A 24366-nucleotide genomic window follows, 5' to 3' on the forward strand; every position below is an offset into this window, starting at 1 on the left:
CAAGCAAGGGGCAACCACGCCACTGTGGTCCCCATTTTGGACCCTGCCTGCTGTCCCAAACCTTGGGGTCTGCCCCCCTTCCTTGCAGGCTGATCATCCGCAACGGCAACAACATCGAGGCACCTCCCATCTACGACTCGTACGAGGTCGAGTACCTGCCCATCGAGGGCTTGGTCAGCACCAGCCGCGGCTTCTTTGTCGAGTTTTCCACGGATAGTGGTGGCGTGGCCGCCGGGGTGGCCCTGCGCTATGAGGGTGAGTGTCGGTAGTAAAAGTCCTCAGAGAAGGGCAGCATATGTCTAATCAATCAATCAATCAATACATGCATACATACATACTCCTTCTCTCTGCTCTGTCCTTTGTAGCTTTTCGGCCCGGTCACTGCTACGAGCCCTTTGTCAAGTACGGGAACTTCACCTCCAGCAACGGGAGCTACAAAGTGGGCACCACCGTGGAGTTCACCTGTGAGCCCGGCTACACGCTGGAGCAAGGCTCGGTCATCATCGAGTGCATGGATCCCTCCAACCCCCAGTGGAACGAGACGGAGCCGGCTTGTCGAGGTGAGGGACGGACAGGGAAGGAGGTGGCTGGAGGGAATAAAAAACGTTGGTTCCCTTGTGGCTACTTAAGGATTCTAGGCTGATGCCTCTCTTGACTCCACCCACACCACCTCTAAGCTCTGCTGCTCCTTCTCCTACACTTCTTTCCTACTCATCTTTTTTCTTTTCCTTTCTTCTTTCCTTCCTTCCTCCCTTCCATCCCATCTTCTTTCCTTCCTTCCTTCCTTCCTTCTTTCCTTCCCATCTTCTTTCCTCCCTTCCTTCTTTCCTTCCTTCCTCTTTTTTCATTCATCTCCTCCCTCCATTTCCTTCGTTCCTTCCTCTTTTCCTTCTTTCCCCCTCCATCTCCTTCCCTTCTCTCTTCCTCTCTCCATTTCCTTCCTTCCTTCCATCCATCCATATTGTCAGGTGCAAAAGACCAGATCCACTATTGCTAAAATAAATTTTAGGACTAGGAGTAATTGAGTGTATGCATGTTTTTTTTTGGGTTATTTATGTATTTTATGCTTTTTTGCTGTTTTATTGTTGTTATATTTTATATGGGTTTTTTGTGTGGTTATTGTGAGCCGCCCAGAGTCCTACTGGAGTTGATCAGTGTATAAATATCACAAAATGAATGAATAAATGAATAAATGCATAAGCATAGGAAACTTCTTAACTCATGTTAGTTGGTTAAGGGTGAATGAATGGCATTCACGGGGTTGGATTTAGTCCTCTTGCAGCTATATAATGATTCTAGGCTGATGCCTCTTTTAACTCCACCCCCACCTTCTGTCATTCCTTCTCCAACACGTCTTTCCTTCTTTCCTTCCTTCCTTCCTTCCCTCCCTCTTCTTCCTTCCTTCCTTCCTTCCTTCCTTCTTTCCTTTCTTCCTCTTTTCTCCATTCTTCCACCCTCCCTCCCTCCCTCCCTTCCTGCAAGAAAAGACCAGGCCCACCCCTGAATCTCCAAATAAACTAACTTAGCCTCTCTTCAGGAATCCTCTCAACTCCGCTTAGCATCAGCAGGGGGTCCTATGACGGTCCACAGCACCGGTGATGCATTGCCAAATTTTTTACTGCCACGCTGTGGGTGTGGCTTATTTTGTGGGTGTGGCTTGATGGTCATATGACCAGATAGGAATAACTGGCTGACTGTGTGACCAGGTGGGAGTGGTTTGATGATCATGTGATGGGGTGGTGGTGGATTAACGGTCATGTGACTGAGGGGAGTGTCTTACCTACCATGTGATTGGGTGGGAGTGGCTTAGTTCACATTTTTCTCCATTTATAATGTTTCATCAAGCTTTCTAATTAAGGACTCTCTTTCTTCGTATTATTTTATTTTTTACTATTATTTTATTACATATTATATTATATTATATTATATTATATTGTATTTATTATACTATACTATATTGTTATGTTATGTTACGTTACGTTATGTTACGTTAAATTATAAGCCAACTCATCCAAAATTACAGGTTTATTTCAGCCCCGTCACAGCCACGTCAGTGGAATGAGCTCTCAAATATGTCCCACACTTTGATCTAATCTTTCAAATGAATAGTTTATGATCATGTTCTCCATGTTCCTTAGGCTTCTTTCTGCAACATATTTATGTCTTTATGTCAATATATTCAAAACTTTTCTCTAATGAATCAAACGTACACTTCTTTATCTTTATCCTGTATCTTTCTCCTTTATCTTTTACCTCCCATACAAAACAGGTTTCAAAATTACCAATTTTCAATTTTCATATTTTCTAATGTTTATTTGTGTAAAATACAAATTCAATAATTAGAAAGCTAAAAACCCATAATTTTTAAAAAAAAAACAGTTATAAAATGCAATATAGAACCCCAATAATAAACATTCATTCTTCAAACTTCAAACATTTACTAATTCATACGTGTGTTTAATACAAGTTATTTTTCCCCCATTATTTATTTATTTATTTATTATTTGGATTTGTATGCCGCCCCTCTCCGAAGACTCGGGGCGGCTCACAACAAGTGAAACAATCATAAGTAATCCAATTAATTAAAATATTTAAAGATTTTTTAAAAAAAACCCATATACTTAAAGACACACACACAAGCATACCATGTATACATTAAACGTGCCCAGGGGGAGATGTTTCAATTTCCCCATGCCTGACGGCAAAGGTGGGTCTTAAGGAGTTTACGGAAGGCAGGAAGAGTAGGGGCAGTTCTAATCTCCGGGGGGAGTTGGTTCCAGAGGGCCGGTGCCGCCACAGAGAAGGCTCTTCCCATGGGGCCCGCCAACCGACATTGTTTAGTTGACGGGACCCAGAGAAGGTCCACTCTGTGGGACCTAATCGGTCGCTGGGATTCGTGCGGCAGGAGGCGGTCTCTATTCATATCTTATATATTCAAAAGTGTTATTATTTTTTATTCTTACCGCCACAAAAAAGTTTCTTGTTCAAAATTATTTCATACTATTATACTGATTTAACATACATATTCTTATTCTTTTTATATCCCTTATCTTTTACTCTGCTCCATATTTTTAATCCTCTTTTCTTTCTCTTTTTGGGTTGCCTGCCCCAAATGTCTTTCAACTCTTTCATTTCTATTCTTAAATCCTTTTTCCCCCTAAACTGTCTATTTTTCTCTCCTCTGTTTTCCCCCTGTTGCTTTTATTTTGCTTTCATCTTTTCTTCTTTTTCTTCTTTTTCCCTTTCTGGTATTTCCTCCTTTATCTTTCCCCTGCCACCTATGATCTTCCCCCTTCTCCTCTAATCTCATTTTTCACCCTCGGAGTTTCCATCATTCTTTTGTTGTGTTTTCTTTCTTCTTGTTTTTCCCCCCCAGTTCCTTTCTTCCACTCTTCCAGGGTTTCCTAGTTTCCTCCTTTATCTGTTCTGTGCTTATTACTCTTTGTATTATATTCCCCAGTCTTAGTTCTGTGCAGCCCACATCTTCCAGTATTTCTTTCATTCCCATGCGCTGCTCATTTGTAGTGTCTTTAATATCCGGATGGATTCATTCCATGTTTCTGTTTCCACTTGCTATCATTTTTACAATCTAATCACAATTCAAAGGGGGAAAAGAAGCCTGGGAACTTAACCACTTTCTATTGGTTTACTCCACTTTTTTTTAATCAGCAAGAACAAAAGTTCCAAGTGCTGCGCCCTGATTTTTTCTTCTTGTGATTCATGTCAATATAATACCACACTTTATAAGGCCTTGGGAAGGCCACACTTGGAATACTGCATTCAATTTTGGTTGCTGTGATGCAAAAGGGATGTTGAGACTCTAGAAAAAGTGCAGAGAAGAGCAACAAAGAAGATTAGGGGATAAATGGAGGCAAAAACACATGGAGAACGGTTGCAGAAACTTTGCATGGCTAGTTTAATGAAAAGAAGAACCAGGAGGGACATGATAGCCATCTTCCAATATCTCAGGGGTTGCCACAAAGAAAAGGGAGTCAAGCTATTCTCCAAAGCACCTGAGGGTAGAACAAGAAGCAATGGGTGGAAACTAAACAAGGAGAGAAGCAACTTAGAACTAAGGAGAAATTTTCTGACAATTAACCAGTGGAACTACTTGCTCCAGAAGTTGTGAATGCTTCAACACTGGAAGTTTTTAAGCAGATGTCTGTCTGAAGTAATGTAGGATTTCCTGCCTAAGCAGGGGGTTGGACTAGAAGACCTCCAAGGTCCCTTCCAACTCCGTTGTTTTTCTTTATTGTTTATTGTTCTTTGCACAGTGACTTTGGTGTTGAACCAGAAAGGTAATGTGTGTTTTGTGGGTTTGCCTTTGATTTAAAAACTGTTTCTTTTAACTTTTACATTATTCACAAAAGAAATATATCTTGCACTGAATTTTAAAATTAAAAGCTGGAAACCCTGGGTTTATTATTATTATTATATACGTGGTTTCAGTGATGTTTACTTGTATTGTATTTATAGTCCGTTTCGGAGTGAGGGGCATATAAATGCAATAAATAAATAAATGCAATACAGTAAATGCAAAAACCCAGCCTTGGCAATGTCCGCGTATGGCCCCTTTGTCTCACCTGTGTGTCCCCCCCCCCCAACAGCGGTGTGCAGTGGTGAGATCACGGATGCCTCCGGAGTGGTCTTGTCCCCCAACTGGCCCGAGCCGTACGGAAAGGGGCAGGATTGCATTTGGGGTGTCCACGTGGAAGAGGACAAGCGCATCATGTTGGACATACGTGTGTGAGTGGACTCCTTCTCCCTTCCCCCTCTTTCACACCCAGTCCCGGCTCTCCTTAAGGCAGGCGAACCCACATAATTGGAACCCAGCCTCCCACCACCACCGTCCCTGATTTACGACCACAATTGAGCCCAGACGTTGCTAAGCAAGGCAACACTTGAACCATGGTGGCGCAGTGGTTGAAGGCAGTATTGCAGGTTAACTTCACTGCCCACTGCCTGGAGTTCAATCCTGACCGGCTCAAGCTTGTCTCAGTCTTCCGTCCTTCTGAGGTCGGTAAAATGAGGACCCGGATTATTGGGGGCAAGAGGCTGATTATGTAAAGCGCTTAGAGAGAGACTGTAAAGCATTGTGAGCAGTATATAGGTCAAAGGGCTATTGCTTGGGTGGGAAGGGAAGGGAGGGAGGGAGGGAGGGAGGGAGGGAGGGAGGGAGGGAGGGAGGAAGGAAGGAAGGAAGGAAGGAAGGAAGGAAGGAAGGAAGGAAGGAAGGAAGGACAACTTACCTTCAGAAATTGTGGGTGCTCCATCCATTTGATGGGCTGCCCCAAAGAAGATTATAAATGTATTTCACTATCAGCAAAAAATGTTATATATCTATATCTACTTATCTATCTATCTCTATCTATCTTTCTCTCTCTCTTTCTCTCTGACTCTCTACCTACCTACCAACTTATCTATGATCTATCTATCTATCTATCTATCTATCTATCTATCTATTTATCTATCTAATCTATCTATCTATCTATCATAGAAAAAGAGAAACATAGAAGATTGACGGCAGAAGCAGACCTCCTGGTCCATCTAGTCTGCCCTTATACTATTTCCTGTATTTTATCTTACAATGGATAGATGTTTATCCAAGGCATGTTTAAATTCAGTTACTGTGGATTTGCCAACCACGTCTGCTGGAAGTTTGTTCCAAGGATCTACTACTCTTTCAGTAAAATAATACTTTCTCATGTTGCTTTTGATCTTTCCCCCAACTAACTTCAGATTGTGTCTCCTTGTTCTTGTGTTCACTTTCCTATTAAAAACACTTCCCTCCTGAACCTTATTTAACCCTTTAACATATTTAAATGTGTCGATCATGTCCCCCCTTTTCCTTCTGTCCTCCAGACTATACAGATTGAGTTCATGAAGTCTTTCCTGATGCGTTTTATGCTTAAGACCTTCCACCATTCTTGTAGCCCGTCTTTGGACCCGTTCAATTTTGTCAATATCTTTTTGTAGGTGAGGTCTCCAGAACTGAACACAGTAGTATTCCAAATGGGGTCTCACCAGCGCTCTATATTTTGGGATCACAATCTCCCTCTTCCTGCTTGTTATACCTCTAGCTATGCAGCCAAGCATCCTACTCACTTTCCCTACCACTTGACTACACTGTTCACCCATTTTGAGACTGTCAGAAATCACGACCCCTAAATCCTTTTCTTCTGAAGTTTTTGCTAACACAGAACTGCCAATACAACACTCAGATTGAGGATTCCTTTCCCCCAAGTGTATTATTTTATACTCTCTCTCTCTCTCACACACACACACACACACACACACACACACACACACACAAACACACACACACACACACAAACACACACACACATGGTGGCTCCTGGGATTTGAAAGAGGGAGGAAGGGGATGGAGCGTTCCATTTGAAGGAGCGCTTATCTGCCTCTGCGGGATTTGAAAATTTTGTCATTTCTCCAAAATTCAGCCCACTAGTATTTACATGACAACAGAAGGCAGGGTGGATGTGAAGGCTGTTTAAGCCAACATGAGTCAGAAATACCGGCATGTTTGGTGCCCGGTGTGGCTCAGCTAAACCCACCTGTGGCAACGTCCCAACCAGGATGGTAAATTGAATTTGCTTTCTTTGGGTAAACGAGAGAACGTGAGAAAAGTAAACTTGACAACGTTGGTTGAAAGAATAGAATAGAATTCTTTATTGGCCAAGTATGATTGGACACACAAGGAATCTGTCTTTGGTGCAGATGCTCCCAGTGTACGAGAAGAGAAAAGAGAAGAGAAGAGAATGAAATGGAATAAAAATAGAATAGAATAGGAATAGAATAGAATAAATATGGGATGGGATGGGATAGGGTAGGGTAGGGTAGGGTAGGGTAGGATAGAATTCTTTATTGGCCAAGTGTGATTGGACACTTGTGGAATTTGTCTTGGTGTACTGAAAAAGACATGGAAAAAGAAAATTGAAAGAAAACCAGAACTATTTCTCCTGGGAATAACCCATGAAAGATACAAAATATGTCAAACTTGCTTAATCCTGCACATAACAACTGCGGCAAGATTAATTTCTGCACAACAATGGAAAAGTGAAAACATAACAACGGACGATGAATTATTATTAGAAAAAAATCATGATCTATGCAGAAATGGACAAATTAACAAATTATGGAAATAAAAGATAAACATGAGTCGGAATATTAGCAAAGCTGGAATAAATTTTACTCTTGGTTAGAAAGTCAGGTAAAACAAAAAAATAAAAAAATAAAGACAATGAATTAAATTTATTTTATTATTTATTTGGTCGGATTTCTATGCCGCTCTCCTCCACTGACTCAAGGCGGCTCAACACAAAATAAATGCAATAATACAGCACATAGGAAACCTACATTTAAAATTAGATCTAAAGCCCCCAGCCTTTGTGGATGCCACAGCCCCGAGAGTGGCAAATCTGGGCCCAGCTGATAAGTCTTATTAATCAATAGAACATTTGTAGCTCAGGGTTGGATCGTGGGGACTTGGGTCTCGCTCGGAGCTGAGTGGTTTCTTTGCAGACGTCTTATGACCCAGCTAGGTAACAACATCAGTGCAGTCAGGAGGTAGGGAAAGCAAGTTGAATGTTTGGCTGCATAGCTAGACGTACAACAAGCAGGAAGAGGGAGATTGGGATCCCGCTGTATAGAACGCTGGTGAGACCCCATTTGGAATAACACTGTGTCCAGTTCTGGAGACCTCACCTACAAAAAGAGATGGATCAAATTGAAGGGGTCCAAAGACGGGCTACAAAAACGGTGGAAGGTCTTAAGCATAAAACGTATCAGGAAAGACTCAATGAACTCAATCTGTATACAGTAGTCTGGAGGACAGAAGGGAAAGGGAGGGACAGGATCGAAAGATTTAAATACGTTCAAGGGTTAAATAAGGTCCAGGAGGGAAGTGTTTTTAATAGGAAAGTGAACACAAGAACAAGGGGACACAATCTGAAGTTAGTTGGGGGAAAGATCAAAAGCAACATGAGAAAATATGATTTGGCTGAAAGAGTAGTAGATGCTTGGAACAAACTTCCAGCAGACGTGGTTGGTCAATCCACAGGAACTGAATTTAAACATGCCTGGGATAAACATAGATCCATCCTAAGATAAAATACAGGAAATAGTATAAGGGCAGACTAGATGGACCAGGAGGTCTCTTTTTCTGCTGTCAATCTTTTAAGTTTCCATGTTTCTAAGAAAAAGACTGGGGTCCCTGGAGCTGGGCGGTTTCTTTGCAGATGTCTCATGACCCAGCTCTGTAACCTCATCAGTGCTAGTAGGGAGTGGGGGGATGGGGATCCAGATGTGGAGGCCAAGCTGAGAAAAATACTGAATAATATCCAATTTTTAAGCCAATTATCTCCCCTCCCTCTTTGCCCTTAAAGGTTGCGCCTCGGCAAAGGAGACACGCTGACCTTCTACGACGGGGATGACCTGACGGCCCGCATCCTGGGCCAGTATTCGGGCTCCCACCGGCACTTCCAGCTTTTTACCTCCATGGCTGATGTCACCATCCAGTTCCAGTCAGATCCTGGAAGCAGCGCCATGGGCTACCGGCATGGTTTCATCATCCATTTTGCCGGTAAGCGGAGCAGCTGCCTTCTCTGGAGACCCTCAAACGGCCTTCGTGGCTCAGCTTCCAACTTGCCTCGGGGTCTGGGGGGGTATTGCAATGACAGGTGGTACAGCAAAAAATTTCCATGGCTAAGCAATCCAGTTGTAAAATGAATTTTGCTCTGTTTTACGACCTTTCTTGCCTCAGTTGTTAAGTGAATCACTGCATTGTTAAGTTAGGGACAAGGTTGGTTGGAATTTATGGAACAATTGGTTGGAGAACAGGTGTAAAGAATAAGAAGGTAAAAGTGGAACAAACTTCCAGCAGACGTGGTTGGTCAAACCATAATAACTTAATTTTAAACATGCCTGGGATAAACATCTATCCATCCTAAGATAAAATACAGTAAATAGTATAAGGGCAGACGAGATGGACCAGGAAGTCTTTTTCTGCCATCAATCTTCTATGTTTCTAAGTAAATTAAGATGTGTAAGTGGGAACATAGGAACCTAAGAAGAGCCCGGCTGAATCAGGCCAAAGCCCATCGAGTCCAGCATTCTGTGTCCCACAGTGGCCCCCCAATTGTCCATGGAGATCTTGAGCAGAAAGAGAAGGCAAGACCCTCCCTTTCCCTAGACCCCCAACAAATGGGACCCAAGGGAACCCTGCCTGCCTCAACCAACATAGAGGTGGCACTTGGACATCTGTTTCAATAACCATCTATGATACTCTTGGCATCCATGAATCTGCCTCATCCTGCCTTGAAGCTATCAAGACTGACAGCTGTCACGACCTCTTCTGGAAGGGAATCCCATCAACCAAGGACCCTCTGGGTGAAGAAATATTTTCCTTGATGTGTCCTCACTTTCTCACCTATGAGCTTTAGGGAGGGGCCCCTCATCCTTGTATTGTGTGATAGAGAAAAGAATTGTTCTCCATCCACCTTTTCTATCCCATGCCTGATTTTATACCCTTCGATCAAGTCCCCCCTCAAACGCCGTCTTTCAAGGCTGAAGAGACCGAGGCGTTGCAACCTGGTTTCATAAGGGAGGGGCTCCATTTCCTTGATCATTCTAGTTGCCTTTTTTGCATCTTTTGAAATAGAATCCCCCCCCCCTGAAGGTTATTTACTTGGAATCAGGAAGGAAAAATATCCCCCCAAAATTCAATATCTAATAACTCCTATAATAACAGCTGCAAGGATATGTTATGAGCAATACCGGAAAATGCAATACCATCAGAAAACTCAATTATAGATAACATTTATAGGTGTGCAGAAAGGGACAGGCTGAGAATGGAGATGAAGGGATTAAACAATTCAGAATATTATGAAACTCAAAACAAAGGGTATAATAATTGGATGGAAAATAAAAACAAAATGTGAAAGGAAAATACGAAAAATGGAACTACGATAATGTATATAACGAAATAGACATAATGTACGAGACTGGGTTTAGGTCCATGTAATATGATTGTGATGCTTTAAAAATGAAAAAATGGATAAATAAAACATTAAAAAAAGAGGGTCTTGTGGACGCACCCCCAAAATTGGACGCCAAGGGCTCCCCCTCCCACCAGCCTCCCACTCATCTTTCGGCCTGTTGGGAGAGTTTTGTGGGTGTAGAAGGCAACCCACCAACTAGCCACAATTCACAACTCTACCCAACTGAAGTCTTCAGTGAAAAACACTGCAGCAGGCTTTCTTGTGAAAATATATTTTACTGACTCCGTCTACATATGAGAACCCTGGGATAAATGGTACAACTGGATTCAGAAGAGAATCTATACCATAGAATCTATACAAATTTAGCCAACAACAAATAAATATTTACGTTTAACAAGACAGTATCTATTTACTCTCCTATTTATCTTTTTAATGACGGATATAATCAATTAGAAATAGAATATTTGTATACTGAAATAGAAACGGGTAATGATCTGCATGTATATAATGAGATTTCTTTCTTTTTTATTGTATTTGAAAAACTAAGTAAGCTTTTTAAATAGATAGATAGATAGATAGATAGATAGATAGATAGATAGATAGATAGATAGATAGATAGATAGATAGATAGAATTGTCGGCTATCAATAAAATTAACTGCCTTGGAAATGGCCCTGGGTTGGGCCGAGAGGCAAATAAGGAGCTTGTGATGTTCCTTCAATACACCAGGGTAACCCTTCCCTGGTGCAGAGCTGAAGGGATTGGATACTGTAGCCTAGAGGATAATTCTCTGCCTTACAAGGCAAAGGTTGCAGGTTCAAGTCCCAGTGGGTATGGCTAGCTGATGAGGCCAAAATAAGGCCGAAATAGATCTATCCTAGTCTCCCTTAATTTTCAAATTCAGCAAAAAACATGTGACATACTATATATATATTACTTTCCTCTTAGCAAAAAGTTTTCTCTAAATAAACTATCATCTCTACATTTAACCACTATAACAAACTACCTACAATACTATTATATAACTACCAATACACCCACCACTGCAACCACTAAGACTAACTACAAACCACCCAGCACAAAACCACTCTGTAGCAACCACTCAATACCAACCACACCCATGCAAGGGTGTTCCTCCTTATATAGGTTACAGCCAATCAGGTTGCAGCACAGTTAGTAAGCCCATGATTACATACTGACTATGGCTTACATCAGCCTTTCCTATGGTTACAAACCATTTACAGTACTTGCATTGCAATATTGTATGCCGCTCCGAGTCTCCGGAGAGGGGCGGCATACAAATCTAATTAATAAAATAAAATAAAATAAAAAATAAAATAAAATAAAATAAAATAAAATAAAATAAAATAAAATAAAATAAAATAAAATAAAATAAAATAAAATAAAATAAAATAAAATAAAATAAAATAAAATAAAATAAAATAAAATAAAATAAAATAAAATAATAAAATAACCTCCAGAAATAAACTTATTTCTGATACGGTCTTCTTCCCTGGCAGAGGTCCCCCGCAACGACACTTGCCCGGAGTTGCCAGAAATCCCCAATGGCTGGAAGACCACCTCCCACCCGGAGCTGATCCACGGGGCCATTGTGACCTACCACTGCTACCCCGGCTATGAGTTGGTGGGCACCGAGCTCCTGATGTGCCACTGGGACTTGGTCTGGAGTGGGGACCTGCCCTCCTGCCAGAGAGGTAAGGGGGAGATGGAGGTCTGGGACTGGGAGGGGGAGGAGGGAGAGTAGAAAGGAGGGAGGGAAGGAGGGAGGGAGGGAAGGGCAGAGAAGAAAGGAAAGAAGGCTATGGGATAAAAGATGGGAGGGAAGGAAGGAGGGAAGGAAGGAAAGGAAAGAGAAGAGGAGGGAGGGAGGGAGGAATGGAGGAAGGAAAGGAAAAGAAGGGAAAGGAAGGGAAGGAAGAAGGAAGGGATGGAGGGAGAAAGGAAGTGATTTACAGAATCAGCCTCTTGCCCCCAACAATCTGGGTCTTCATTAGGCCCACCTCGGAAGAATAGATGGATGGATGGAAGGAAGGGAGGAGGGAGGGAGGATGGGAGGGAGGGAGGGAAAAAAAGAAAAAGAAAGAGAGAAAGAAAGAAAGAAAGAAAGATGGAAGGAGAAGGAGAGGGGATGGAAGGAGGGAGAGCAAAAGTGAGTGAATAAGTAAGTAAAGAAGGATAGGAAGGAAGGAAGGGAGGAAGGATAGGAAGGGAGGGAGGAAGGAAGGAAGGAAGGAAGGAAGGAAGGAAGGAAGGAAGGAAGGAAGGAAGGAAGGAAGGAAGGAAGGAAGGAATAGCAAAAGCAATAGCATTTAGACTTATCTACCGCTTGACAGCCTGTTGCCACCAACAATCTGGGCCAAAAACGCCCTCCCAGACCCTCCAGCTGGCTGGCACGCACATGTATGCTGGAGCTGAGCTAGGGCAACAGATCACCTGCCAGTAGACACAGCTCTGCACGTCACCTGTGCCATACTTTCGCCATCATGGCCAGAGTGGGGAGAGGACATTTCCTTACAGCTCCTCCATTGTGCTTGCAAAACCACTTTGAACTTTATGTTGGGTGTGGTAAGAGCTCCCCCTACTGGCTGATGAGGGGACCGTTGTTAAGTCTGGACTATCGAAGGTGGCATTGCAAAAACAGCCTTCTGCATAATTTAATTTAATTTAATTTCTTCATTGCTTATTTGACCCCTATGACAGTCATTAAGTGTTGTACCTCCTGATTCTTGACAAATGTCTCTTTTTCTTTTATGTACGCTGAGAGCATCTGCACCAAGGCAAATTCCTTGTCTGTCCAATCACACTTGGCCAATAAAATTCTATTCTATTCTATTCTATTTAATTGATTGAATTTTAAGCTGCCTAACTCCTTGCGGGCTCTGGGCGGCGTACAACAAGCATAATAAAGTAGTAAATACAGAATAAAAACAATGAGAATATAATAAGGGAGCACAATCTGAGGTGAGTTGGGGGAAAGATCAGAAGCCACGTGAGAAAATATTATTTGACTGAAAGAGTAGTAGATGCTTGGAACAAACTTCCAGCAGATGTGGTTGGTAAATCCACAGTAACTGAATTGAAACCTGCCTGGGATAAACATATATCCATCCTAAGATAAAACACAGGAAATAGTATAAGGGCAGACTAGATGGACCAGGAGGTCTTTTTCTGCCATCAATCTTCTATGTTTCTATGTTTCTCTCTCTCTCACACACACACACACACACACGCTTTCTTCCCTCCTGTCATTAACTTTGTTGTTTCTGCCCTAATACCGGATCCCTCATTGTCTCTCCTAGTAACCGCTTGTCCAGACCCCGGAGATGTGGAGCACAGCCGTCGGGTGGTCTCCGCCAACAAATTCCCGGTGGGCTCTGCCATCCAGTTCCTCTGCGACAAAGGCTACCTCCTGGCTGGTACCAGGGAGATCGTCTGCCATGACCGGCCAGCCGGTGGGCCCAAATGGAGTGACCGGCTACCTCAATGCATCCGTAAGCTGAGTCTGGGGTCTTCCAGCCAGGGAGAGGAGGAGAGGCAGGCAGTCAAAGAAATACAGGCAGTCCTTGACTTATGACCATTTACTCATTTAGTGACTGTCTGAAGACATGAGACATGTGACCCTTTTTTCACACTTACGACCATTGCGGCATCACCGTGGTTGGTCACATGATCCAAATTCCGATACTCGGCCTCTGTCTCCTATTTATGATGGGTTGCACTTGCCTCTGGGGGAGGGGGGTCACGTGATCCCCTTTTGTGACCTTCTGACAAGCAAAGTCAGCAGGGAAGCCGGATTTACTTAACAACAGCAAAGGAGAGGGGCGTGGTCAGCACTGCGATGAGACGGAATCCCTTGCGCTCCTGCAGGGGGATGCCAAATCCCAGCTGTTTGGAGAAGCCGATTCCTCTCGAATCGGCCCAGAACCTCCCTGGAGGGGAGGTGAAGAAGGGGTCTTGCTCACCCACCGTTTTGGGGTCAGCATACCCCGCGATTGGCTGGCTTCTGACCTCGACTGGCAGTGCGTGAAACAACCTCAGACGCCATAGTCGCCGGACTACGTTCTAGAACAAGAGGAATAAAAGCGACGGAAGTCATCTGGAAGGAGCAGATTCACTTAACAACTATGTTATTAATTTAACAACTTCAGTGATTCACTTAACAACTATGGCAAGAAAAGTCGTAAAAGGGAGCAAAACTCCCTTTACCGACTGTCTTGTGTAGGGATGGAAATTTTGAGCTCAAATGCGTTGCTAAGTCAAAATTATGAAAAATACGAAATTGTGGCCTAAAATTTAGTCTGAGGGTCATTTTCCAAATCAGCACAGGCGGTCCTCGACTTGCAGCTTCAACTGAGCCCAATATTTTTGTTGCTAATTGAGACATACGTTAAGTAAGCCTTGCCCAGTTTTATGACCTCTCTTGACATAGTTGTTAAGTGAATCACTGCAGTTGTGAAAGAACTCACACGTTTGCTGAGTGAATCCAGCTTCACCATTGACTTTGCTTGTCAAATGGTCGCAAAAGAGATCACGTGACCCTGGAGCACTGCAACCATCATAACTATGAGTCATAACTATGAGGGTCTGAATTTTGATCACACGAGCCTGGAGATGCTGCAACGGTTGTTAAGCATGAAAAACGGTCATAAGTCCCTTTTTTCCTTGTCATAACTTTGAACAATCACTAAATGAACTACAGACGAAAATTGCCTCAACAACTTCACAATGTGTGGACCAACTTCCAGAATTCCTCAGCCAACATGGGAATTCTGGGAGTTGAAGTTCACCCATCTTTTAAAATTGCAAGGTCTGAGAAACCTTGATCTTTAAAAGGCTGAAGGGTTTTCTCCTGGGACTGAGTAAAAAAAAAATCTCTAAAAAAAAATCAACGAGAAAAATCAGTACCTGGCAGGAAAGGAGTTTGTAAGGTTTGTATTTAAATAGTGGTTTTGTTGTGGTCCATTTGCGTCCTGCGCAAATAGTTATGAACTCAGAGACAGTGGAGGCATCCTGTGTTCCTGGCCCCCAAGACTGACAGCGAAGAGGACGTGGTATCAGATGCTGAAGAGCAACCAGGAGTTTCTGCACCTCCTGAGATGAGTGACTCAGGAGAAGAGGAGGAGCCTCTTCTGGATGCTAGGGTGCACAGGGCCTCTAGGAGGCAAGAGTGGTTACTCAGGAGGAGGTTTACTCATGAGTAGTATAAGGTGACCAGATTTTTACTTTGGTAAAGTGGGACACCATTGACTGGGGGGGCAGGACGGACAACTGAAAAATCTCTACAGACTTTTACCTCAGCGTTTAGATCAGATCCCATTGTCCTCTACAGCTATTTGCAACTTTCTTCTTTTTCTCCCCCACCCTCCCCACTTGGCTGCCCAGGCTGAAGGAAACTTCGCTCCATGCACTGCAGCTCGGTTTGCCCTCCTTCGTGGCTTCAAACGTTTTTACCGGCACCGGCGAGTAGAATCTCTCGAGGGGGGGGAAACTTGGAAGCCGCGAAGAAGCTCAGCTCAGCATGGGCCGATTTCGGGCAGTGCGGAAGCTGAAGTGCCTGCCAGGCAATTCCTTCAAGCCACGTGATCGCCCGACATCAAAGGAGGAACAGCCGGTCCTTCCAACTCCAACATAATCTCCAGCCAGTGGTCAAACCGACTGGTATTTCTTCGAAAAATCGGGACTTTTTAGAACACCACAGGACGCAGGACAAATAGCTTAAAATCAGGACTGTCCCGCCAAAATTGGGACATCTGGTCACCTTAGAGTAGCACTGCAGGCTATTGGGCCACGCCCTCGGGCTATTTAAGGGGGAGTCACGTGACCCTTCGGTGCAGAGAACAACGCAGTTTGTTCCAGAAAATCTAGTTTCAGCTCTTGAATTCAGTTTGTATTTTAAAAAATCACATTATTTGTTTCTGTAATGACCTCTGGGCTTCCAACCAACTTCTGTAAGTCTACAATAAGGACTATTACTACAATCTAGTAATTATTGCTGGGTTTCCTTATTCTTGGGACCCTGGCTAGCTGCTAAGACTTTTATTAGTACTAAAACCTTTAATACTAACACCCAGTGTACATCTTATTTTGGGGTTCTCGGCACTGGGCCAGCACAAGTTTTATCTACAAAGGATATATACATAGACATACTTCAATCAGACCTCAAACAATCAGCAATTACAGCAGGGAAGTACCCATGGGGGATGGGGGGGAGAGAGAGATACAGGCCCCTTCTTGTTACAGCCTCTTAAAGTGATACCAGTCCAAACACCTTGCTGACTCTTTCCTAGCACTACATCCTCGTAGTAGCTGGTCAGCTCTTAAATTATGGGTCTTCAACCTTGGCAACTTTAAGTCTGGAGGACTTCAATTCCCAGAATTCCCCTGGCCAGCTTGGCTAGCCCACTCTTCAATGCTCACCCTGACGGAATCCTGACCTTCTCTTAATTCCAGCCGAGGTCTATGAACCCTGCTCCAACCCAGGTGGACCCGAACACAGCACTCAGCACCCCGAAAAGCGGCTCTACCAAACAGGGACTACCCTGCGCTTCACCTGTGCCACCGGTTACCTGCTGCTGGGCAACGCCGTCCTCCGATGCCTGCCTGGACACCCCTCGCGCTGGAGTGGCCCTACCCCGCTTTGCAAAGCCGGTCAGTCTTTGTGGGGTTGGGGGGGACATGGTGGGTCAGTTATCCGGAACCCTCTGCATGGAGTGGGAAGACCCCCACATTCTCCAGGTAATCCTCGAGATATGCAAAATGCACAGGTGCAGTATATGTGGTACCTTGCTCAGTAGTAGTAACTGCGAGAGGGACCTTGGAGTCCTAGTGGACAACCATTGAAATAGGAGCCAGCCGTGTGCAGCAGCTGCCCAAAAAGCCAACACAGTTCTAGGCTGCATCAACAGGGGGAGAGAATCAAGATTACAGGACGTGTTAATATCACTTTACAAGGCCTTGGTAAGGCCACACTTAGAATATGGCATTCAGTTTTAGTAACTACGATGCAAAAAGACTCTGGAAAGAGTGCAGAGAAGAGCAACAAAGAGGATTTTAGGGGACTGGAGGCTAAAACATATGAAGAACGGTTGCAGGAACTTGGCATGGCTCGTTTAATGAAAAGAAGGACCAGGGGGATCAGGATAGCAATCTTCCAATATCTCAGTGGTTGCCCCAAAGAAGAGGGAGTCAAGCTATTCTCCAAAGCAGAGGTCCCCAACCTTTTTTGCACCAGGGACCGGCTTTAAGCTAGACCAGTTTTCCACGGCCCGGTGGGGGGGGGGGGGCTTTGGTCAAATGGGGGTGGGGTTATGGAGGGGTGGAGCTTAGTGACGCAGCCCTCCACACTTCTCCACAGGGCGGGGAGAATCAGGAGGCTCCTTTGGCGGCTGGGGGCTGCCTGGCTTTGTGATTTTGGCTGGGGGGGGGGAGTTAGGAAGGTCCTACTTCTCCCCCCCCCCAGCCAAAAATTCAAAGCCTATCTGCTGGCTACGGGCGATGAGTGGGACAGAGCGGCGTGGAAGCCTCTTGCAGCAGCTGCCACAGCCACCGGCTTTGGCACCGCTCGTCCCGCTCATCGCCCGTATCCAGCAGATAGGCTTTGAGTTTTTGGCTGGGGGGGGAGAAGTAGGACCTTCCTAAGTCACCCCCCCCAGCCAAAAACTCAAAGCCTATCTGCTGGATACGGGCGATGAGTGGGACAGAGCGGCGCGGAAGCCTCTTGCAGCAGCTGCCACAGCCACCGGCTTCGGCGCCGCTCGTCCCGCTCATCGCCCGTATCCAGCAGATAGGCTTTGAGTTTTTGGCTGGGGGGGGAGAAGTAGGACCTTCCTAACTCCCCCCCAGCCAAAATCACAAAGCCAGGCAGCCCCCAGCCGCCAAAGGAGCCTCCTGATTCCCCCCGCCCTGCCCGACGCCCCACCCTGTCCTGCATAATTTCCTCTGCCGGGAGGGCAGCGGCGCCGCGGACCGGCTGGCAAACCCCAACGGCCCGGGCCCGGTCCGCGGACCAGCGGTTGGGGACCTCTGCTCCAAAGCACTCGAGGGTAGAACAAGAAGCAATGGGTGGAGACTAAACAAAGAGAGAAGCAACTTAGAACTAAGGAGGAATTTCCTGACAGTTAGAACAATTAATGCGTGGAACAGCTTGTCTCCAGACATTGTGAATGCGCCAACACTGGAAACTTTTAAGAAGATGTTAGATAACCATCTGTCTGAAGTAGTGTAGGGTTTCCTGCCTAAGCAGGGGGTTGGACTAGAAGACCTCCAAGGTCCCTTCCAACTCTGTTGTTGTTGTTAGAAACATTGAAGATTGATGGCAGAAAAAGACCTCCTGGTCCATCCATATTAGATTTGTCATAGGCTGTTTTATTATTGTTGTTAGCCGCCCTGAGTCTACGGAGAGGGGCGGCATACAAATCTAATAAATAAATAAAATAAATCTGCCCTTCTACTATTTCCTGTATTTTTATCTTAGGATGGATAAATGTTTATCCCAGGCAGGTTTCACTTCAGTGACTGTGGATTGACCAACCACGTCTGCTGGAAGTTTGTTCCAAGCATCTACTACTCTTTCAGTAAAATAATATTTTCTCATGTTGCTTTTGATCTTTCCCCCAACTAACTTCAGATAGTGTCCCCTTGTTCTTCTGTCCACTTTCCTATTAAAAACACTTCCCTCCTGAACCTTATTTAACCCTTTAATATATTTAAATGTTTCGATCATGTCCCCCCTTTTCCTTCTGTCCTCCAGACTCTACAGATGGAGTCCATGAAGTTGTTATTATTATTATTATTAAAATCGCTTTGGGCATTGCCAGCTTGTGATGCCCCTCCATAATGCCCCCCCTCTGCTTCCTTTGCAGCCTCCAGCAATGAGTTTTATGCCAACCCGAAGCTAGACGGTAAGAGGGGGGGTCCCCAAAACCTCCTTTTCCCAGGTGCTGCCTTCTTCTGCTGGGGGTGTGAGGGGTGTGTGCAGGATGGCCAGGTGCAACCACACTCTGCCAGTGTTTGTGTGCATCCACCTGGCTGTGACGATCTTTCTCAAGGTTCCAGGGAGCATCCAAGCTAAATCTGAGTCAAGGCTCAAAGCTCCAATGTATTTCCGGAGCCACCCTGGCACCCACACTGGGAACCTGAATCTGTGTTTCCCATCCAGTTAAAAGTTCACATCCTTTGTTCCCCCACCCACCCACAACCTTGTCACATTGTCCAAGGAAGGATGGGGAGGGAGGGAGGGAGGAAGTAGTCAGGGTGGGAGGGAGGAAGGAAGGGAGGGGGGAGGAAAGGAGGAAGGAGGAGAGAACAAATGAAGGAAAGAAGGAAGGAAGATGAGAAGGGAGGAAGGAGGCAGGGTGGGAGGAAAGGAGGGAAGGAAGGGCAGAGGAAAGAAGGAAGGAAGGAGGGAGGGAGAAAATGAAGGAAGATGGAGAGAAAGGAAGGAAGGAGAGGGGGAGGAAATGAAGGAAAGAAGGAAGATGGGAAGGGAGGAAGGGAGGAAGGAAGGAGGCAGAGTGGGAGGAGGGAGGGAGGGAAGGAGGGAAGGAAGGAAGGAGAAAAGAAGGAAGGAGAGAGGGAGGAAATGAAGGAAAGAAGGAAGATGGAAAGGGAGGAAGGAAGGAGGGAGGAAATGAAGGAGAGAAGGAAGGAAGATGAGAAGGGAGGGAGGAAGGAAGATTTATTTTATTTTATTTTAAATTATTTATTTATTTGTTTATTTTGTCCAATACACAATAATACACAATGAAGGTTATAGAGATATAGTAGAGAAGAAATATGAGATAAAGGAGAGAAAATTGGACAGGGGACGGAAGGTACTCCAGTGCGCTTATGCACACCCCTTACTGACCTCTTAGGAATCTGGAGAGGTCAACCGTGGATAGTCTAAGGGTAAAGTGTTGGGGGTTAGGGGATGATACTACAGAGTCCGGTAATGAGTTCCACGCTTCGACAACTCGGTTACTGAAGTCATATTTTTTACAGTCAAGTTTGGAGCGGTTAATATTAAGTTTAAATCTGTTGTGTGCTCTTGTGTTGTTGTGGTTGAAGCTGAAGTAGTCGCCGACAGGCAGGACGTTGCAGCATATGATCTTGTGGGCAATACTTAGATCTTGTTTAAGGCGTCTTAGTTCTAAACTTTCTAGGCCCAGGATTGAAAGTCTAGTTTCGTAGGATATTCTGTTTCAAGTGGAGGAGTGAAGGGCTCTTCTGGTGAAGTATCTCTGGACATTTTTGAGGATGTTAATATCTGAGATGCGATATGAGTTCCAAACGGATGAGCTGTATTCGAGGATGGGTCTGGCGAATGTTTTGTAAGCTCTGGTTAGTTGTGTGAGATTGCCGGAGCAGAAGCTACGTAGGATTAGATTAACAACTTTTGAGGCCTTCTTGGCTATGTTGTTGCAGTGGACTTTGGCACTTAAGTCTTTTGTTATTAGTATCCCGAGGTCCTTGACCGAGTGGGGATTATCTGTGATAATTTGTTTATTAAGTTTGTATTTCAAGTTCTGATTCTTTTTGCCAATGTGTAGGACAGAGCCTTTGCTGGTTGAGATGTGGAGTTGCCATGTGTTGGACCAGTCAGAAACTGAGTCTAGGTCTTTTTGTACAGTAGTTGTGTTATCGGTGGTGTTGAAGAGTTTTACATCGTCTGCAAAAAGAACACAGTTGCTTGATGGGAAGGAAGGAGGGGAGGAAAGAAGGAAGGAGGGAAGGAAAGAAGGAAGGAGGGAAGGAAAGAAGGAAGGGGGAGGAAAGAAGAAAGGAGGGAAGGAGGGAAGGAAGGAAGGGGGAGGAAAGAAGAAAGGAGGGAAGGAGGGAAGGAAGGAAGGGGGAGGAAAGAAGAAAGGAGGGAAGGAGGGAAGGAAGGAAGGAAGAGAGGGAGGGAGGAAAGGGGGTCTCAGGAAGTCTTTAGTACTTAGCCACCACAGGTACCCCCAACATGCGCCCACTGTAGCCCTGCCCATAGCCACCACCACCACCCCATGCCCCTGCCCAGCCCTCCTCCAAGGTGGGACCCTCACTGAAATGAACCCTGACCCCCCTGCCCTCCCCCACCCTCTCTGCTGCTCTGAAGTCGCTCCCCAAAAGTCCCCTTTTCTCCCTGCAGCCATGGCCAAGGTGATGCCGGCCAGGGACCCCCTGCAAGGCTCCAGCGTGGCTTTGGCCGTCTTCCTCCCGGTGGCCATGGTGGGGCTCCTTCTGGGCACCATCTACCTGTGCATTTCCAGGTGAGCTGCCGTGGCAGGGCAGGAGGGCTGACCGGAGGGACGGGGGGACATAGGGCACCCTTATCCCCACCCTTGTGCCTTGACCCCCACCGGCCCCCTCCTCTCCGTCTGCCCAGGCACCAGGGAAAGTCCTCGTTGCCAGCAGCCCTCTCGGCTTCACCCTCCTATGACCAGATGGCGGACGAGGCGGCCTTTGACAACCCCACCTATGAGACTGGAGTAAGTGGGGGGGGCTTCCTTGCCCAAAGAGAGAGGGGGGCACTCAGTGGGGGAGAGGGGGTGTGTGCATGGAGAGAGGGGGGAGGGAGGGAGAGGAGGGAGAGGAGGGAGAGGGAGAAAGAAATAAATAGATAGGATAGATAGATAGATGGATGGATGGAAGGTGGTTAGAGAGAGACAAATGATGGGAGATAGATAGATAGATAGATAGATAGATAGATAGATAGATAGATAGATAGATAGATAGATAGATAGATAGAGAGGCAGGCAGGCAGGCAGGCAGGCAGGCAGGCAGATAGATAGAATGATAGATAGATAGATAGATAGATAGATAGATAGATAGATAGATAGATAGATAGATAGATAGATAGATAGATAGATAGATAGACAGGGAGACAGACAGGCAGACAGGCAGGGAGACAGGCAGGAGATAGATAGAATGATAGATAGATAGATAGATAGATAGATAGATAGATAGATAGATAGATAGATAGACAGACAGACAGACAGACAGACATTTAGTTAGTTAGTTAGTTAGTTAGTTAGTTAGTTAGTTAGTTAGTTAGTTAGTTAGTTAGTAGACAGATGATGGATGGATGGATGGAGAGATAGATATATGATAGATTAGATAGATAGCTAGATAGGTAGGTAGGTAGGCAGGCAGGCAGGCAGGCAGGCAGACAGACAGACAGACAGACAGACAGTTAGTTAGTTAGTTAGTTAGTTAGTAGATGGATGGATGGATGGATGGATGGATGGATGGATGGATGGATGATACATAGACAGACAGACAAAGAGCTAGGTACATAATGACTTTAGACCAATCAGCAGGAGACCCCCCCACTCTGCTTTGGGGGAGGGGTTTCCTTGTTTAACTTGTTCCTGGGGGGGAGACAGAGCGCCTGACCCCCCCCCCCCCCAAGGGCCCAACCCTCTGCAGACTTTTCTCTCTGCAGGAGATGCCGGCGGCAGCGTATGAAGTCTCCATCTAGGGCAGAAGCCGTGGCCCGTTAAGGGGGGGGAGCTGGAGGGGGCCAGCCCCACCCGCCTGGATCATGTGAGGCTTCCCCCCAAGCCTCCCCCCCACTGCACTGAGAAAGGACCTGTAAATACCTCCCGGTCAGAACTTCCCTGGAGGATCATCAGCTGGGGGGGGGGCAGCAGGGGCTGCTGGCGGATGGTGCACCCCCTTTCCAGGACCTCAAGGCAGCTGCAACGTTGCCCCCCCAGCCCTTTCTCAGCTGGTGGGGGCTCCTGTCCTGCTAAAGCCACCTGGGATCCTCCCGTCCATCTTCCCTGCAAACCTCTCTAAAAATGGACAATTTTCAGCAACCCGGATGGGATCCCCAACTTTTTCAAGCCTGGGATGAGACCCCCTCAAAACAGCCTGCAACCAGTGAGGGTCCCCAGGAGCAAGACCCCTCCTCCTGTTAGACCCCCACCCCTCTGCTTCCTCTCCGGAATAAATATCTACGGGGGTTCTCCATCCTCTCCAGGCTGGAGTGGTCAAACCAAAGGGGCTTTTCCCCCTGAAAGGCAGCTACTGGAATTCTTCTGTTCTGTTTTTTTCCTTGAAAAACCTTTCGCTCCCCATATCAAGAAGCTTCTTCGGTTCTGCTCACCCCTCTGCCTTCTTCTGTGGGACTGGCTGAAAACCATACCCGAGTGTAGAAGGGCAAAATTTTGCCTTGGTTTGTGACAAGTTGCAGAAATAATTCCCCTTTTTTTTTAAAAAAAACCAACAACCCAAAAGTGTTCTATGCCAGGCGTAATCAAATTGGAAACACTCTCCACTTCTTTAAACAAACTTAATTTTTCTCCAAGAAGTCACATCATCTCACCCCCAAGCAGCTTGTTATGTCTCTGTAACATGGCATTCCAAACTGAAGCCTCTGAACAATTACTCCGGGACCCTCGCCAAAGGGTTAAATCATTGCGGCCTGCTTTTAGATAAGTCCTCAATACATCAAATTAGCACCGGCAGTTTACCAAACGTCTAGGCATGTCAACATTTCAGGCGAGGGGCCTTTTTAGAGCAGAAGGCCAGGATTTTCTCAGCAGATTTATCAGATCATACGGAAATGGACCATCATTTTTGAAAAGTTGCAACTCCACAAACATTTACCCAGACTCCCATTCCAAATCAGCAACTCTAGAATTACACCGTACAGATTACTTCCTTTCCCTCTAGAATTCCTCCTGTCTACTCTGAAGACTTCTAAATCTAGGATCCAGCAGTGGGTCATTGTCTCTAACACCCCCTTCTTCTTCCTCTTCCGACTCGGAAATAGTCTGCATTAACACCTCTTCACCCTCTGCATCGGCTGGCAAGGCGATGGGCCCAGTGTCCCCAGACAGGCCTGGCTCATCCTCATTCGACATTATCAAACTTGATCCAGGCTCACTCACAACAAAAAGGCTGAGGAGTCAATCATGCACTGGATCTTCAGGGAGAGATGTCAGCTTCGGCGGAGCACTGACAATGTTACCTAGTAGGGTAATGAAACGTCAGCAAGAAAACAACCAAGCTCAGAGAACACCAAGGAACCCACAGCCTCCTCTTCCTCCTCCTCCTTCCTCCCTTCTGGCACTGGCGATGTCACCATTCAAGCACAGTGTACCAAGGACCCCCAGTCTCCTCTTCCTCCTCTTTTTCCTCCTCCTCCTCCTCCTCCTCTTCCTTCCCCCCTTCTATCACTGATGATGTCACCTAGTCAGGTAATGAAACGTCAGCAACAAAGCCACCAAAATCAGGTAGCACCAAGGAACCCCGCAGTTCAACCCTGAGCTATAAAGATTCTCTTTCATTGGTGTTGATCCAAGCAGCTAAGCAGGTTTGGACTTGCTTCGGGCATGGAAAGGGGACCACGGGGAGATTCCAAC

At 45.6% G+C, this 24366-nt stretch overlaps 1 protein-coding gene across 1 annotated transcript in view; it reads left to right on the plus strand.

The window, feature by feature from the left end:
* The window catches only part of LOC139162500 (seizure protein 6 homolog), a 40266-nt gene extending 17791 nt beyond the window's left edge, over positions 1-22475 (plus strand). The window contains exons 5-15 of the mRNA XM_070742917.1: positions 89-255; positions 366-560; positions 4608-4746; positions 8403-8599; positions 11536-11730; positions 13336-13527; positions 16487-16684; positions 18898-18936; positions 21144-21264; positions 21381-21483; positions 22440-22475. Coding sequence (XP_070599018.1) covers positions 89-255; positions 366-560; positions 4608-4746; positions 8403-8599; positions 11536-11730; positions 13336-13527; positions 16487-16684; positions 18898-18936; positions 21144-21264; positions 21381-21483; positions 22440-22475 — 1582 coding nt within the window. The remainder of the gene's footprint in view (positions 1-88; positions 256-365; positions 561-4607; positions 4747-8402; positions 8600-11535; positions 11731-13335; positions 13528-16486; positions 16685-18897; positions 18937-21143; positions 21265-21380; positions 21484-22439) is intronic.
* Positions 22476-24366: the final 1891 nt, after the last annotated feature.

Source organism: Erythrolamprus reginae, chromosome 1 (genome assembly GCF_031021105.1).
Source record: "Erythrolamprus reginae isolate rEryReg1 chromosome 1, rEryReg1.hap1, whole genome shotgun sequence".
Taxonomy (NCBI): domain Eukaryota; kingdom Metazoa; phylum Chordata; class Lepidosauria; order Squamata; family Dipsadidae; genus Erythrolamprus; species Erythrolamprus reginae.